The following is a 17,864-nucleotide window of genomic DNA, read 5'->3' on the forward strand; positions in this document are numbered from 1 at the left end:
TCTTTGTATATTTCGTCGCTAATAAAAATTACTACTGTGCTAGCTGAGCAACTCGTTGCACAAAGTATTTTGTATTCACGCATGATCTAGAAAGAGGTCGCACTCCAAGGAGGGTAATGTAAGCAGCACATTTTAATGCAGGCACAGTGGCTGATTCCACGGCTCTAACCCGTGAAAGCAATTTTCCAAGGCGCTCATTCTACTAGGGTACAAGCAAAGAGGGAAATGTTAATTATGAAATAAAAAGTTGTGATTAGCGATAGATAAATATATATGGATAATTACAAGGTTATAAAGTGGATCTACTAATCCGATTTTGACCTCTCGTACTTCGTATAAAACTCTGTCTCACTGTAATTGGCCCATTGTTTACTATTTTCCTCTGAATTTTCTCTCTCTTCCCACATCTATTATCACTCTTTGCTTAATTCCCAAAACCCAACCATGAATATTTAATATTAATGGTAATAATAGTAGTATATAAATGCCACAAAAAACCGACCAAAAACCAAAGCTAAAAACCCCCCACCAGCAAAGGGATTTCAACTTTCAAGAATCTAACATTGTTACAAAATTCCACGCAAGACAGTATCAAAATCAGCCGATTAATTTTCTCCCTCAATAGCCTTAAATATCAAAAGTGAGATTTTGTGTATATATTTTTGGGTTATATTGAAAGATGCAGAAGAAAAGGTGGAGGACAGTGGTGATTGTGCGAAAGGTTTTAACTTTTGCCATAGCTGCAATAGCCCTTGTAGCTCTTTTATATGTTCATGTCGTTTTTCCTGCCTCTGAAGTCACCAAGTTGCCTGATAAGCTTCCCACGGTATGGTTTCTTCAACTGTAATATTTTATTTGGTTATTCCATTAATTTTCTTGGATATATTTAATGGTCCATTTTTGCCCTGTTTTAAGGTTTTAATCTTTGTTTTCTCTATTTTGTGTCATTATGACTTACTGTTACTAATTACTGAATATTGGAATGGGATCAAATGGATAGTGAGGATTCATATACCTGACTCAGCTAGGTTGGGATTGCGGGGTTGTTGTTTTTGTGATTAGTTGTACTGGGGTCTGATAACTTTTGTGTTTTTCAGAGTTTATTTGACTAAATTGTTGATTAATCTTTTGTTTTTTTTTTAATCAAATTGCTGTTTTGGGATGTTGGTTGATGCTGAAAATAGTCTTGTAGCGTTTTGTTTTATTGTTAACTTTGTTCTTTGGTTATGGTTGTCCCTTAAGGTTTAGGTATTGATCTTGGGTGTTTTATTGTTATAGCAACATGAATCTTCATACCAAAGGCTGCGTAGAGAGCGAAGCTGGACTCAAGAACATGCCCCACCCCATTTGGCAAAGGCTCCTCTCGCTGCTCGCAAGGTTTTACACTCTCTCTAAATATATTTAGTTTTATCCCTCAAAAAAAAACTTTCTTCAAGTAAATTGAATTTATGATGGCATTAGTGTTGGATCTGGTATGATTTGACGTATGTTTGTAGATGTTCTGACATAGGACTGTGTACATACGAAGTAGTTATACATAATTCATGTTTTCACTCCTTTAGATTTGACAGTCAGATGTTGCAAGTCGAAATGGGAGTTTGGACAAGTTATGGAAGCCACCTCCGAACCGCGACTATGTTCCTTGTGTTGCTCCGAGTCCAATATATACATGTAAGTAATTCCTTGTTCCCATTACGACATAATATTAGAAAGTAGCTTTGTTCGTTCTTGAATCAAATGTATATGATTTTTCTGTGTTGCTTATATTTCATTGCAATTTACCTCCAGCCCCTCCAGAGTCTCGAGGCTACCTGCTGGTTCATACGAATGGTGGGCTCAATCAGATGAGAGCTGGGGTCCGTATTCTTTGCATCTCTTTTCCTTTTCACATACTAGTGCTGTCTGTTTCTATTTCAATTTCATGATTATTTTTACTTTTACCTTTTAGTATCATGCTCCATTGTAATATTTATGTCGACAATAAAATATGCCTGAAGTGTGGTTTGGACCTCTAAGGTCTCTCCTTTTTCAAAGATCCGACTAAAACATCAATACTAGACTTATCTTTGATTTGCAGTGTTATGCAACTGTATTAGAAGTTAGCTGACTAATTCTTTTGAAGGAAGGTCTGTTATGTTAAATATGCATCTTTAATTAATGATAATCAAACTCAGCTTATATCTCTCCAATTGATAGGCCTTCATCACTTATCACGTTCTATCTTTGGTTAACATTTCAAATTGCAAGAAGGCAACTTAGTTCTTCTAAACCAGTATACATGGTTTGTTATAGAAAAGTTTAATGCATATTCATTGATTATTTTCTTTCTAAGGTGATTGGCCCTTTGTAAATATGTTTATTGTGTATCCATGATATAGGCATAAAACATTTAGCTGTCATTATTTGTGGCTTTCTGCTGAAAGCAGTGGTTGTTGCTTTGTAGATATGTGACATGGTTGCTGTTGCTCATATCATAAATGCTACTCTAGTGATCCCTGAGCTTGATAAGCGCTCACTTTGGCAGGACTCAAGGTAAATGATGTCCTTCTAGCGAGAAATTCCTTTCTTTTGGGGTTTCAAGCTCATTTTGAACTGTTGTTTGCAAGGGGACCAGCATCCTTTTCATCCTTACGGATTGAATGTACAGAGTAATTTATGTATAAAGTGGTGAAATTTACTCTTCTATGCCTGAATTGCAGCAATTTCTCCGATGTCTTTGATGAAGACCATTTTATTAGTTCTTTGGAAAATGATGTAAAGGTTGTCAAAAAGCTACCGGAGGAAGTGGCATCTGCAACTAAAGCAGTTAAGCATTTTAGGAGTTGGTCCGGTGTAGATTACTATGAGGAAGAGATTGCACGACTATGGGATGAATACCTGGTACATAAAACGAATCTGCATGCCGGGAAAGCAAAATATTTATTTGTAACTAATGGATGTGATCTTATCTTTTTTAGATCATTCGAGCTGCCAAGTCCGATTCAAGGTTGGCAAATAATAACCTGCCTCCTGATATTCAGAAGTTGCGCTGCCGAGCTTGTTATCAAGCCCTTCGATTTGCTCCCAAGATTGAAGCAATGGGAAAGGTGAACATTTTGTTGATGCTTAGTTCAAAAAACACGTTTTAACTGTTTCTTTGCCCAAGCTTTTTCATTAATTCATCTTCTATTTGCAGATGTTGGTTGATCGGATGAGATCTTATGGCCCCTATATTGCTTTACATTTGCGATTTGAAAAGGACATGCTTGCATTTAGTGGATGCACACACGATCTATCCCCAGAAGAAGCTGAGGAACTGAAGACAATTAGGTAGATTTGTTATGACATATAGTGATCTGATAGTCAGAGCATGCGCATGTTGTTAGTTGTTGGCTAAAAACTGACCTCTTCAAAGAATAGATTGTCTGCTAAGAACACTTTTTAACAGGTCAAACATCAGCTGTCTCCAAATGAAATTTGCTAAAATCAAACGCATTGCACTTTTATATGCATTAGTAGCATGCTCATTGACTAGATTGTTTGACATTCGTAATCTGGTGATTTTTATTCATTATCTTGATCATTTGCAGGGAAAACACCACATGGTGGAAGGTGAAAGAGATTGACCCTGTAGAACAGAGAACTAAAGGCTATTGTCCCTTAACTCCAAGAGAAGTTGGAGTATTCCTTTCTGCTCTTGGATTTCCATCAAACACGCCGATATATATTGCTGCTGGAGAGATATATGGGGGTGATTCCCATATGTCCGATCTGTTGTCGCGTTACCCCTTATTAATGAACAAGGTATATGGTCTGCAAACCTTCCCTGCATTGTTTCTTAATGTCTTGGGTGATTTTTGTGAGTTAGATATCTCACTTGATTGTGGATTTGTATGAATGTGAGTAACTGTTAGTGAATTTGTATGAATGTACATGCCCATGAACTCAGAAGGTCAGATTAGTGACGAAAGATTGAAGGATCTTTTACAGAGCGAAATGGGCCAGTAGATAGTTTCTAAGTCGATAAACACGATGAAATAGTTTTGTCATGGGTGTTATCAAACACATCATGTCATCATCCAAATTGGAGCCATGACCAGAACCTGGACTCATCCGATTGAATGAACCCATGTATAATTAACTAGTTCAGCTATGTTTATACAAGTTAGTGTGTCCACAACTTAAACATGATTATGGATATCCAAGACCGGACTGTAAGCACATTGAGTATACCTCTAGAGTGGTTTTACATTCAAATCAAACTAAAACAGAAGATGGAGATAGTTCCACAAAGACAAGCGTGGGGCTCACGATAAACTAATTCAAAACCTCAATGTGCTCAACTCTTGGTCTCAATGTCTACATATGCATCTGAATATCATAGCTGCTCCAACTTAATTTGGTCCAGCTAGCATAATGATTTGAACATTTCCTTTTAGTGAATGATGAAGATAATCATCCACAAATTTTGCCAAATATTGATATTGTCATTCTTTATAGCAAGTATACTTGGATAGAAGAGAACCGAGAAAAATAAATAGAATTTCTTGGTGGACAGAGTTACCTTGTACCTGTTGCTGGTGGGAAGTAGCAGGTATCTCGTGGAATTAGTCGAGGTGCACGCAAGTTGGGCCAGACACCATGATTATAAAAAAAAACGAATAGAAATTGTCTTGGGTCTTTTGACAAATTTGTAAATTTTTAACTGGAATGCATGATTTAAACCAAAAAAAGGAGGGGGTAGGGGTGGGGGGTGGGGGGGTGTTCATTGGTATATCCTCTTAAGTTTTGTCAATACTTGAAATGGCAGTTGTGATGTCCCCATTGAGATGAGCAAGATCTTTAAACACTTGAGCTATTCTGAGGTCCAATTTCTTATTTTGATGCTTCTTGAGATCTCAAACAGAACTGATGTGGTTAGTCTTTCCAGATGCTGAATCTGCAGTTGACATGAATGAATTGCCTTTATTACCTCTGTTCCTCATGATATTTAACTGAATCTCAGTATCGCTACTCAGTCTACCAAAGCATATTTTTGCAATTCTCACTCCCTGATTTATGAAGCAGATTTACATGTATAGAAGCCATATAATCTTAAAAACCAAATAGTCTGATTTATAGGCTCCCGCATGCTTAAAAAGTGATTTACGTATTCTCCCTCTTGCAGGAGAAGTTGGCTTCTGTTGAAGAGCTTGAGCCATTCATCAATCACTCATCTCAACTGGCTGCCCTGGACTATATTGTGTCTGTTGAGAGTGACATATTCATTCCTTCATACTCCGGAAATATGGCAAGAGCAGTTGAGGGACATCGTCGATTTCTGGGGCATAGAAAAACAATCTCCCCTGATAGGCAAGACCTCATTTCCAATATCTAGTCTGCTTGGAGGATTATAATTACCTCCTACTAATACTTTCCTTGTGATCATCAGGAGAACTCTTGTCCGGATTATTGACAAAATTGACCAGGGTAGGATGAAAGAGGGGAAAAATCTGTCCAATCGCATTATCGAAATCCACAGAAGACGGTACGCTGATGTAGAGATATTTTATTTGTTTGCAAAATATAATCAGGGTGCTGATGACATTCTTGATGCCATTGTTTAGATGGTCATGTCAAATGTCAATATAGTGGCTAGATTTCTATAAGAATTCTAACAGTTATCTGCTTGCAATTATGCTTGTCCTATCTTTCTGGAGTGATGATGCACTTTCTTTGTGGTGTGTTTGGGCAAAGGTCTGCCCTTGTATGCTCTTAGAAGTTTGCCCTAGCATCGGCCAATAACAAGTGATATCTATGTGACTTCCATTTTTAAGCCGTTGACTGAAGTTGCAAATTTGAGTTCGGTTGTGCTCTTACCTACTTTGTATAGGTTCTCTTGAACTCCTGTGACAATAACAGTGCATCTCGGATTTTGGTTCTAGTATGCTGTTCTGTCCGCATTATGGAATCCTTTGCTTATGTTATTAGATTGCAGATATGGGTATTTTAACCAAGAACGGCACAAATTGGTAATATGATCTCATTGGTTTACTTCGGTTATGCAGGCAAGGATCGCCTAGAAAGAGGAAAGGGCCAATTGCAGGTACAAAGGGAACGGATAGGTTCCGCTCGGAGGAGGCATTTTATGTAAATCCTTTGCCAGACTGTTTATGTCAAAAGGTATCGTCATACACGAACAATTCTCATAGTATCAGGTAGTTCAGATGAAGCACAAGACCAATGTTTTCCGGAGAACATGTGCCCGAACATTGTACTAGTGATGCTGTTTCAGTCTTATTTGTTGAAGCTGGAGCAGGCACAAGCTGACTAGCATGCGGAATGTATATATACGATGAGATTAGATTGTTCTAAGTGACTTATAGGTGTAGATGAGTAAAGAAAATAGGTTTCTCCATTGAGAAGCGAGAGGCGTTTGATTGAGATGAGGCTTCCCATTTAGAGGAAGATGATCAAGTCAAATTTGTATAGACGGAGGGGCTCATTGTGGAGATCCCTGTTTCCATATTTACATTTAGCTCTTTCTTGGTTTTTGTTGTTTTGGTGTATCTATTTATTATTGACATTCTCAACAACAGAAAGAAAATCAATTCAATTCTGCCCCAAATAGAAGGCTCCTTTGAATGGTAGCTGGAATTAAGCAATTCATGACTGTTTTGTTGCTCTTCTATCAAAGATAGCCTGCTTAAGAGACCCAATTGAAGTCATTATTTTTGTGAATAGGGTGAAAAATCTACCTGTTTGTATCTTCAAAAAAAGAAGACGATAAAGGTTTAGGGTCTAATCCACATTGAGTTGGTTGAGGAAATCAACACTTTTGTAGTATGGTAAGGAATCCAACAATCAATCTCCTGCAAAAGTAATTAGTCCAGTCGGAAAGCTAACTAACAAGGATAATTTATCAGCAAAAAAGGGAAAGAAATTAAGACATAGTAAGTAGCAAAGTTACTAGCAGTAGCACTCACCAATTGAGGGGTATGCTTGACTAACTTCATTAAAGCAAAATCCATCAAACTTTCGGAAACCACTATATTTTAGTGGTTATTAGCTAGTTGTAGCTATCATTTACTATATTACTTCCTATAGCTATGTTTTCAGATTTTTTAGAGTGTATTCGATGTATTTAAGCTATTGTATTCATGAATACAATAGCATTTCTAGGCGTGAAACAGGGGATTACAGCTAGACAGATTTTTGTATTCGAGTGTATTCGACTGTATTCATGGCGTGAAACATGGGATTACAGCTGGACAGATTATTGTATTCGACTGTATTCACGTCGTGAAACATGGGATTACACCGTTTTTAAACGGAAAGTGAATCAATTAACATAATAGACTTCTAATACTCAATTATAACACACAGATTTTGTATTTCCAGTTAAAAAAAAATTTTCAACCGAAAAATACCCCCAAAACATAGCAATCTTCAGAGAAATTATATAATACATCTGAATACATAAATTATATTAATTAAAAAAATATACGAATACATTCATGGAATACAGCGAGACAGTGAATACAATGAAATACATAAAATACAGCGAGATACACTGAAATACAATGAAAAAAAAGACAATGAATACAACGAAATACATGGAAACACAGCGAAATACATTGAAATACACTTTAAAAAAAGGTAACAGAATCTTCAAGTTGCTCAGCCCCAAACTCCGTTGTCTTTGTTCAAGAACAACCCTAATGTCGTCTCGTCGAGAGGGTCGCGATTCTGACTCGAAACGTCATTGTTCCCGTTACTGTGATACTATTCCGGCAATAGAAAGCAAAGTTATGCGAGAACAAACCAATCGACAGAATCGCAATTTGCAGATCACATCTAACCTTTATTCAAAACCACCACACAACAACCAAATTGCAGCTTTGCAGAGAATTCCTTAAACCCAAACCAAAAACTTCCCCCTAATAATTCATCTGTGTGTTAATTGCGTGTGAAAATAAAATGCACGGAAGACCACGCAAAGCTCCAACAACAGAAGAGCAACAAGCTTCTGCTATCAAAGCTTCCAAATTACGTTCTCTCCAATCCCAATTTTTTCAATTCCATCGGAGATTCGCCGCTGATGGTGGTGGTGGCGGAGAAGCTTTCTAGGAAGAAGAACGATCGACGGAGGAACTGATGAGAGAGAATCCATGAGTTTGTATTCATGGAAATAACTGGCGTTGAGAGAGAGGGTGGAGAAAAATGTGAAAGAATGAGAGAGAAAAATAATATAAAGCTTATTTTATGGCCTAAGGGTAGGAGGTAACCATAAATAGATATTTGGCTATAGAAAATCAAAAGGTAGCTAGGGAATATAATTTTTTAAAAGGGTATTTATTTAAAACAAATAAGGTATCAACATTTGCTATAGGAGGTAACTAATCCTATATTTTCACACAGATTAAACATGTAGATAAAAAGCTACAGTAGTTCTTTTCTAAATTTTAATTAGTTCTAGAAGTTCATTCAAGTACACAAAAGCAAAAGCCAATTAAAACAGCTCTTACCAGCAGAGGCACTTAACTGCTGATTGTTTCGCTATCTGCTTCCTGCAATTATAACTATTTTTTAAGAGCGCCAAAACATCTATTAAAATATTCTTACACAACGTAATATACTCAACTCTGCATTATTTTACAATATACTTAAAACAATCAATCTCGTTAAATACATTACTCTCGAAGTCATTAGTGATAACTTCTTTGTACCCTTTTATCCCGATTTTGCTATTTTAGCATATCTTGTTCTGTTATTACTTGTCACCAGTACTTTCTTTAGTTTGCTATCAGTGCTCTTTTCATTCTCTATTGCTATCAGACCGCGGGTTTAGTTTCTCTAAATAGATTGTCTTGCTATTACTTGCTATAGGTACTTCTTTCATTTTCTTTATGGCTATCTTCAATTTATTTTCCTAATATATTGTCTTTGCTATGTATTGATATATTATTCCGAATATATCAGCGCTTCTTCCATCTTCTTTAGCCGAGGATCTATCGGAGACAGTCTCTCTGCCCTCCCAGGGTAGGGGTAAGGCTGCGTACATCCTACCCTCCCCATACCTCACTTGTGAGATTTCACTGTGCTGTTGTTGCTGCATTAGTGATATCTTCACTCTTGCCAAGAGCTTCAGTATGCATATGCTAACAGGAGGTGGTGGTGGTTTTGAGATGGTCACTTAGGTATGACTAAAACTAATTATATTTCTTTTCTTTAGGGCATTGTTGCGTTGAACCAGAGAAGTTTGGGTAAGCAACGTGCGACTTGAAGGACACGGTCCGTTGTGATTGCGTCAGACTTGATAGAATTTGATCAATATTATTGGCCATGACCGCTGAGAAAAATTCTATAATTTTGGCAAGAAAACTATTGTGACACTGGTGATATATTCACCAGTCATGTAACCTATATCCTGAAACTGCAGTACTACCAATCAGAGGCGAATATAGCAATATAAGTACAGGTTCAATTGAACCCATAACTTTCGGTGCGGACCATAAATTTATATGTAAAATTTATTAATATTAATATAAATAATAGATATGAACCCACAATTTTAAAATTATAATGGGTTCAATGTTAAAAATCTTAAAAGTTGAACCCATAGGATCTAAATCTTGGACCCGCCTCTGCTACCGATATCATCAGCACTACCAATATCATCTACTGAGGCATACAAGCTAATCTATCTTTTCCTGTGGTTGACATGAAAAAGAATCAAAATGAAGGTCTCTCCAAGTGCAACTTTCACAAGATGCATTCCATGGCTCCCTCGGAGTCAATCAATTTATATATTAATGATTTGATTCCCCAGTTCGTCGGAAGAGAGAGTGTGCTTTTCTCCTGGTAGCACATACCCACTGTCTTGGCGTCTCAATGTCATCTCCAATAACAGTTGGCACATGCCAACAACCATGCTGGGACTCCTGAATAACAATTGAATAAGGTGGCGGCATATGGAGCTTAAGTCCGTCATCTCTTGAAGCTGTCATCCGGATCTGATGTTTTTCCTTCCATCTGGGGAAAAAGCTAGTGCCCAACAGTTGGAACAAGTGGTCTCTCATCTCATCATTTGTCAAAAGCAAACCTTTAGAACTGACAGCAGCGTATAACCAGTACCAATCATCATTTGAACCATGTGGAGTGGCATAAAGTGCACCCGCTTTTTTCCAGCTTTCTAACAACTTCTTGTTATTAGGATGTTGAGCAGGACCACCAGTTGCACGACTTTTGTGCAAAATAACTAGCGGAAGTTTGTTTGATTTACTCATCTGTCTTAATTTATTGACAACATTTCTGAGCTGAGAGAAATTAAAACTTCGTTGAGTAATAAGGCCAACATTTGCACCATCCACCACAGCATCGAATGGACCGTGCTTCTGTAGCCACTCCTGAAATTGCACAAAATTAGACTTAACTTCTCTTTCACAAGCCAATTTTGCCAAGGAATTAGCAAAGTTCTCTGTCTCCTTGGGATCAATGTCAATGCACACAAGCTTTTCACCACACGAACGACAAACTCCAGAGCTATCCATCTCGGCTCTCACCACGGACCAATTTCCCTTTCCCAACCAGCCTTGTCCATGCCAACCACCCCCTCCTTTCACAACACCTTCCTTCACTTTCCCAACATCCCAATTCTCCACCCCAACCTCTGCAGCAAATTCAGAGTTAAACCATTCCTCTATCACACCAGCAGTCTCTTCACACACCTGCCTTACACTTGCCCTTAATCTATGCATCGTCTCATATACTTTATCAGCCCTTTCGGACAAAGAACTAACTTTTAACAATGCAGAAAGCTCTGCTTCCTCAGCCACAACCCCTGATTCCCCCATATGTACGTCAACTTCATAAGCCTTATCAGCTATTCCCTTCTCACAAAACCCAAACAATGCTGGCCCATAAGATCTTAACTTCGGAGGAACACCAAAACTCTTCATTTTCTTCACTATATCAAAAGCCATTTCTGGGTCTTGCTTAGCAACCGCCAATCTAGCAGCACTAGTGAATGTGGCCTCATTAGGAGCAACACCATTTACACCCATCTGTTTGAAAATCTCAAATCCTTTTTCAATACCAAATTCCTTGGTACAAGAAGCAGAACAAAGATAAAGCAACACATTATAATGATGAACATTGAGTGAAATGTTGCTTAACTTAGCTTCTTCATAAAGGCGAAGGGCTTCCTGTAAGTCACCGTGTTTTGAACACTGGTCTAGCTTATGGCGCAGCACACTTTCAGGCGCGTCACGCCGGGCTTTCTTCGCGGACCTGCTATTGGAAAAGGTTTTACTAGTGGGTTGTTGGAGGAAAGCAGCGGAAGTGCAGAGATGGGTCTTTTGGTTGATGGAAAAGGGATCTGTATGTGGGAATTTGGTATGAATTGGTTTGAAGAAGTGGATAGTATGGGGAAGATGAAATGGATAAGGGGTTTTAGTGAGAAGAGAGAAGAAGAGTGAGGTTTTAGAAAGACATGGTGAAAAATGACCCATGCGACGAAAGACCATTGCTGGGTATATGAATGACACTTCGGACTACTGTCGTAATGGATTGGTCTCTTACATCGGTGGAAGCTTGAACGCCTGAGAAGAAGATGGTGAAAACAGTGTTAAAATATTAACATTTCTAATTCAAAATACATCGAAAAAGACAAGAGAGGGTTGCTCAGGTGGTAAGCATCCTCCACCTCCAACCAAGGTAGTGGGTTCAATTCACCAAAGGAGCAAAGTGAGAAGCTCCTGGGGAGGGATTAAAAATTTTAAATAAAAAAACATCGAAAACAAACTTGCCTGACATCATTATGTGAAGCAAATAGAGGAAACAATTTGCATATTAGTCAAGTAATTGAGTAAAATAAGAACAAATATGTTATACTAATTTTTAAATCCAGTCGACAAGGATAGCGTGTATAATTTAGTATATCTGAAAATAAAAGCAATAGGCAACTTTATGTCGTTAATAATGTGTAGTAACTGTTGGTTAGATGTTAGAATAATTTACAGTAACGCCGAAATGAAAACATAAACCAGAGCAATATGCAACACGCGTGAATATAAGGCATGTCCACATTGGATCCCAAATATATTCCCTTTTGATAAGTAGCAGTTTTTTGTCTTCCTAAAACTATCCTGTAGAGCACTGGAAAGGAAAGAAATGCATACAAACCTGTAATGTAATAACATATCTTTATATACAATCAGCAGATTATGCAATATTTTACTGAAATGTCAACTTTTGGATCATTAAAATTAAAATGTATTAACTATCCACCTCATTAGGTTAAGCCTACATGATAGTTTGAAAACTTTTAGTACAAGATTCAGTGCTTTTAAGGTAAATGTTGCCTTGGTTTTGAGGTCTCTTCTCAATGCAGAGAGGTAAATCATACTAAATTGGAGTCCTACTCCTTTGATTTTTATCATATCAGTAAAAGCAAGGAAGTTAAGTTCAACTATCATAACCACAAAATTGGGAAAATAGAAAAATCTTCAATTTATAACCCTTAACTCCAATTCATATGTATATTAACCAATAGAATCGCATAATCCCAATCGAAAGAAGGAAAAAACGGAACAAGCCATGTGCAGGAGGAAATAGAGGAAACTAAGAAGAAGAAATACACAAAACAAACAAATGGGCCAAAAAAAAAAAAAAAAAAGGAAATAGCAGAGATAATACTAACCTGAACACTGTAGAAGAAGATAACGAATTTGAGAGAGAATGAATGAGGTGGCTGCAGTTCAATTGGCACAGGGGATGGTTCGAGTTATCTGCCCTAGGAGTAGTATTAAAAGATGAAATGACATAAATACCCTTGATTTTGTTTTTTAAAATTGGGTCAGTACAAATTTAATGGCATTGTTTGGATAGGATAACAGAGCTAAAGATTTTGAAGGCCCCACTGATCATTCACTATCCTCTCTCCTTCACTACTCTTTTCTTCCCCTCCTGCATTTGTGGAATAGCAAATACAGAAAGAAGGAATGGTTTCTTTTGCTTCAACATTTCCATCTTTGGTTTTACTGCTTCCTTCGCCCAATCCCTCCAGATATTCTCCTCCACCTGTAAAGCTACCTCCTTTAATTTTTTAAGCTATTTTCTTACTTTTTTAAAATGCTAAAATTTATGTGTCCCTTAGCATATCTTTTCCTTGAAATGTTATTTGGTTTTAATTCATGATCACTTCCATTTGTTTCATAATTAAGAATGTAACTTTCTGCTTATTTTTGTTAGAAGAATTCATGGTGTGGTAAGTTGTGAGGTTGGGCGTACTAAGTGAATTTGATTTTGGCATTGACTTTATACCGAATGTTCTTGATTTTCTGTTTTTTACGAAAATTTCAGGGTATGATTTGTTGTAAGTTTGGACCAGAGCTTAACAATGAGGATCGCTGCTTTCGTAGACGTGATGTTCTTCACTCCATAGGAGCAGCAGTGGGAATGGTGAGTCCATTGCTTCAGTTTAAGCAGGATTGGGAGAATTTAATGAGTTAAACTTCAACAATGTTGTATAGTCCAATCCTCCAATATGCATCTTGACCACTTAAGTTTTGTCTAATATTTTCACATTAACTGTTAATAGAAGAAATGAATTAACTTCAACAATGTCGAGTAGCTAAGAACTCAGTCATTTTAGTACAAGTATTTATCTTTCAGTAAAAGGAAAATATTTTATACACAGAGGACTCTCAAAGTAAACAAGTAAGCTAGATGGAAAATTGAACAATGAGGGCTAAAGTCAATGCGGACCACGTATTCAAATGCATATGCACTACTAATAATTTTTACTAATTTACATTGTGGATTGATATCTCATCTAACAAAATAGGAGTGTTGAGATGATGATTACTTTCAGCTGTAATTTCTGTTAGGACTTGATAGCAAGATCGAGCTCGTTCACTGAAGTAGCTAATGCTGCTGATCTGATACAACGCAGACAGCGTTCAGAGTTTCAATGTAAGTCTTCATTTTCTTCTCAGAAGCAAATATGGCATGCTTCATTTTACTGAACTGGGATTCCTTTTTCTTTGATTTACAGCAAAGATCAAGGGAATTCTTTATGAAGCTATAAAGGTGAAGTTTCAATAAATGGTGCTAATTACTCAAGTTGAACATGCAAATTATGAAAGCTCTCTTTACCAACTTTTTTCCTTTTTTGGATTTGTTGCAGGGAAATCCAGATATCGTTCCATCCATACTAACTTTAGCACTTAATGATATCATGACTTATGATAAGGTTAGAGACCATTATATCCTGTACTTTGAGTGACTAAAGTAAAAGACTTAATTCAGAAAATTTTTGCAGGCAACAAAATCTGGAGGTCCCAATGGATCAATACGTTTCAGGTACTTTTTTTTCGTCGACCTATTTCTTTGGATAAAGCGCTACACTGCCATGAAATCAAGTGAAAAATATCATATTGTATCTCTTGTTTGTTTAAGTTAAAACCACATAAAAGACTCTGGTCATGTTTTCTTCAGTCCAAAGATACTTGAATTCTCAGTTAGGTCTCAGGACTGCTATTATCATAGACTCAAAGTGGATGGAAATGCTATGATATATGAACTGTGTTCGTTAGCTCGGGTTAATATCTGGCATCAAATTTCCTACTATAGGATGAAATCTCACTTTTTATTGAAAGTTAATTCATCATTCAGATATTATTACCTTGGATTTTATACATCTTTTCTTGTACCCTTATTCCTTGTGTGAAGCTCAGAGATCAGCAGACCAGAAAATAAGGGACTTGCTGCTGCTTTGAGTTTGTTGGAAGAATCAAAGAAGGAGATAGATTCAGATTCCAAAGGTGGACCCATCTCATATGCAGATCTCCTCCAGCTAGCTGGTAAGGAATTTTAGAGGCCAGTGTGGAGGTCGAGGATTAGGGTTGTGTGAAAGGCCGTCAGTCTAGAGTTTTGTCTAGGCATCCCAGTAGTATTAGTACTAGTCTTGTATTTTTCTATGCCTAGCCCCTTGCTATCACATCGTGTCATTATTTCCAGCAAGGCTGAATCTATTTTTATAGTGTCGTATTCTTAGATATCTGTTGTTGCACGTATCTTCATTTGTGCCCATGTCTAATTACCTGGTTGTTACTATTGTCTGTTTATTGCTTTATTTTCACTTCTTTTGAGCCGAGGGTGTTTAGGAAACAACCTCTCTACCTTCATTAGGTGAGGGTAAGGTCTGCGTACACTTCACACTCCTCTGACCCCACTTATGGGATTTCACTGGGCTTCTTGTTGTTGTTGTTGTTAGTTAGTTATAAGTTTGACAGCAGAGGTGGAGTCAGGATTTTAACTTTATGGATTCTGGATTTTAAAACGACCACTTGAACACCAATAACTGGGTTCTAAATTTATATTTGTACACATTTAATAAATTTCTTAACACAAATATACTATTTAAGCAAAAGCTACTGGGTTCGGTCGAACCCGTATTCAGGCTTCTAGCTCGGTCAAAAATTATTGTACGCTACGTTACAAAAACTACAGAAGGAAACACTATGAATATCATAAGCCTAAGACAGTCAACTCCAGAAAAATATTTTGAATGTTATAAACCCCTCAGTTAACTTTAACACCTTATTATGGTTCAAATTTCCTCACCCAGTTTTCTTTGCTTGATGCAGCACAAAGTGCAGTCAAATCAACCTTTCTCGCTTCTGCAATTCGCAAATGTGGTGGTAATGTAGAGAAGGGATCTTTGTTATACAGTGCATATGGTTCTAACGGACAGGTTTTTTTTCTTCTGATGAGATCAATTTCACTGATTAGTGGAGAATGTATACCCCTGAACTCCAAACTTTCACGTCATGATAAGCACGGATTTTGCTTCTGTTTATTTTTTTATTCTCCTAAAGTTTCCATTTTGAGAAGATAAAACAGGAGAAAATGGAAAAACAAAAGGGCGAGAGAGAGAGAGAAAAAGAGACCTTGAACACAGGTAGAGGAGAGGTTAACAAAAGAGTGATCAGCTAATTTATCTTCCTTTCCCCATCTGAATATTGTGTGGTACAGTTTAGCCGGTTCTTTCTGATTTTTGGAGTTAACAATGTAAGGATTGGAGTTACAATGTAAGGAGACTTCTCTATCCCATGACTTGTGAATGTCACTTGGAAAACGACTCTGACTCCGAGCAGATAAATGAAGAGAAATGCTAATCATTTAGTACTTGTAGGGTTATTCGATTAAGCAATTTCTTCAGATTATTTATCCAAAAAAACAAAGAAGTTTTTGCTTCAGATTGTTTGTGTAATTTTTCCCTCTACACACAGTGGGGCCTATTTGATAGGCAATTTGGGAGGTCAGATGCACAGGAGCCTGATCCAGAGGGAAGGGTGCCTCAGTGGGATAAAGCAAGCGTGCAGGAAATGAAAGACAAGTTCAAAGCTGTTGGCTTTGGCCCTCGTCAGGTAGAAAAATTACTACTAGTAGTTATTTGGAACAGTATATTTGTATATTTTGGACCTAGTTCTGGCAACATCTTTTGGTTCGTCCACAATATGCTTGCTCATAGTGAACGAATGAGACGAAACAACTAAATACAATTTCCAATTTCTGCACAGCTAGCAGTAATGTCTGCATTCATAGGCCCTGATCAAGATGCAACAGAGACCCTACTCGCCAGTGATCCAGAAGTTCTTCCGTGGGTTCAGAAGTACCAAAGAAGCAGGGAAACAGTATCTCGAACTGATTATGAGGCTAGTATATACTCTCCTACTTAAGTTTCTACTTCTGCAATAACTAAGGAAAATCACATTGGGGATTAAAAATAAGAGGCTTTCTAAATGTGTTAATGCACCATTATAGTTCAAAAATAAGAGGCTTTCCGTTTGGTTTCTTTGCCAACCTGATTAGTTGTAAAATGTCAAAAACTAACAGTGGATATGTCTAATTTCAGGTTGACTTGATTACTACTCTTACAAAATTAAGCTGCTTGGGACAACAAATAAACTATGAGGCATATAGTTATCCTGTCCAAAAAATTGATGTTACCAAACTCAAGTTGTAGAAAGGTGGCAGCTGATGTTTTTGCACTATGAATGCACTGAGCACAACACAGATACATATGCTTACCTGTAAGGATCTGGACAGAGTAACTGAGAATTTGGAGGCAGCTTTTTCTTTTTCAGCGCGAGGGGACAGAAACTGTTTGCTTAGAACTGTATTTGCAATCAGATTTTCCCAATCGCTGTAACATAAACAGGGGTGTTTTATATGTACTTCTGTAAAACTCTTCACGTTTTGTGTGTCAACACGATTGTGTTTCAAGATCTTTCATGCTTCAATAAACAACATATTTCGTTAGAAGGGCAATTCTATGTAGTCTCTGTCAATTTCTTTTCGGTTTTTTTTCAATGCCTTGCCCTGCACCACCTCAACAAAATAAGAGGGGGAAAAGGTGAGTTGAACTAGATCATTGGATCTATATAGTAGAAGATATTGATACAGAGAGGTTAATAGCCTGTTTTTTTGGCCAAAAGTAATTGAGGCGTTTGGCCAAGCTTTTGGAAGGAAAAAAAGTGCTTTTGAGGAGAAACAGAAGCAGTTTTGGAGAAGCAGAAAAAAGTAGCTTCTCTCCAAAAGCACTTTTTTGAGAAGCATTTTTGAGAAAAATACACTTAGAAGCAGTTTTTTAAAGCTTGGCCAAACACTAATTGCTGCTCAGAAGTGCTTTTCAAACTAATTAGCCAAACACAAACCGCTTCTCACCAAAAGTACTTTTGAGAAAAGCACTTTTGAAAAAAACACTTCTCAAAATAAGCTGATTTTTGCAGCTAGCCCAAACGGGCTATAAGATTACATTGGCCAGCGCAACATTGAAATTACACTTGTTTTTGAACAAATCAATAAACTTATTTTACTGATAAAGCAGTATGAAG

General features: G+C 37.2%; 3 protein-coding genes across 3 annotated transcripts; 2 read left to right on the top strand and 1 right to left on the bottom strand.

Moving 5' to 3' along the window:
- Window positions 1-416: 416 nt before the first annotated feature.
- On the top strand, window positions 417-6,615 carry LOC109242042 (uncharacterized protein At1g04910-like). The gene is made up of 12 exons (XM_019408865.1): window positions 417-826; window positions 1,279-1,377; window positions 1,572-1,671; window positions 1,789-1,856; window positions 2,444-2,532; window positions 2,700-2,880; window positions 2,958-3,086; window positions 3,176-3,309; window positions 3,570-3,783; window positions 5,147-5,331; window positions 5,411-5,506; window positions 6,027-6,615. The coding sequence occupies exons 1-12, from the start codon at window positions 680-682 to the stop codon at window positions 6,178-6,180; spliced, it is 1,596 nt and encodes a 531-aa protein (XP_019264410.1). The 5' UTR covers window positions 417-679; the 3' UTR covers window positions 6,181-6,615.
- A 2,741-nt stretch (window positions 6,616-9,356) lies between these two features.
- Window positions 9,357-12,764, bottom strand: LOC109242043 (proteinaceous RNase P 1, chloroplastic/mitochondrial). The gene is made up of 2 exons (XM_019408866.1): window positions 12,662-12,764; window positions 9,357-11,561 (listed from the first exon to the last, which is right to left on the bottom strand). Exon 2 carries the CDS (start codon window positions 11,484-11,486, stop codon window positions 9,771-9,773), a length of 1,716 nt encoding a protein of 571 aa, XP_019264411.1. The 5' UTR covers window positions 11,487-11,561; window positions 12,662-12,764; the 3' UTR covers window positions 9,357-9,770.
- Window positions 12,765-12,824: 60 nt separating this feature from the next.
- Window positions 12,825-17,292, top strand: LOC109242045 (thylakoid lumenal 29 kDa protein, chloroplastic). Its single transcript, XM_019408870.1, has 11 exons — window positions 12,825-13,043; window positions 13,324-13,422; window positions 13,851-13,935; window positions 14,018-14,052; window positions 14,150-14,215; window positions 14,285-14,325; window positions 14,695-14,825; window positions 15,612-15,718; window positions 16,257-16,394; window positions 16,548-16,682; window positions 16,883-17,292. The coding sequence occupies exons 1-11, from the start codon at window positions 12,963-12,965 to the stop codon at window positions 16,991-16,993; spliced, it is 1,029 nt and encodes a 342-aa protein (XP_019264415.1). The 5' UTR covers window positions 12,825-12,962; the 3' UTR covers window positions 16,994-17,292.
- The last annotated feature ends 572 nt before the right edge of the window (window positions 17,293-17,864 follow it).

Source organism: Nicotiana attenuata, unplaced genomic scaffold, assembly GCF_001879085.1.
Source record: "Nicotiana attenuata strain UT unplaced genomic scaffold, NIATTr2, whole genome shotgun sequence".
NCBI lineage: Eukaryota > Viridiplantae > Streptophyta > Magnoliopsida > Solanales > Solanaceae > Nicotiana > Nicotiana attenuata.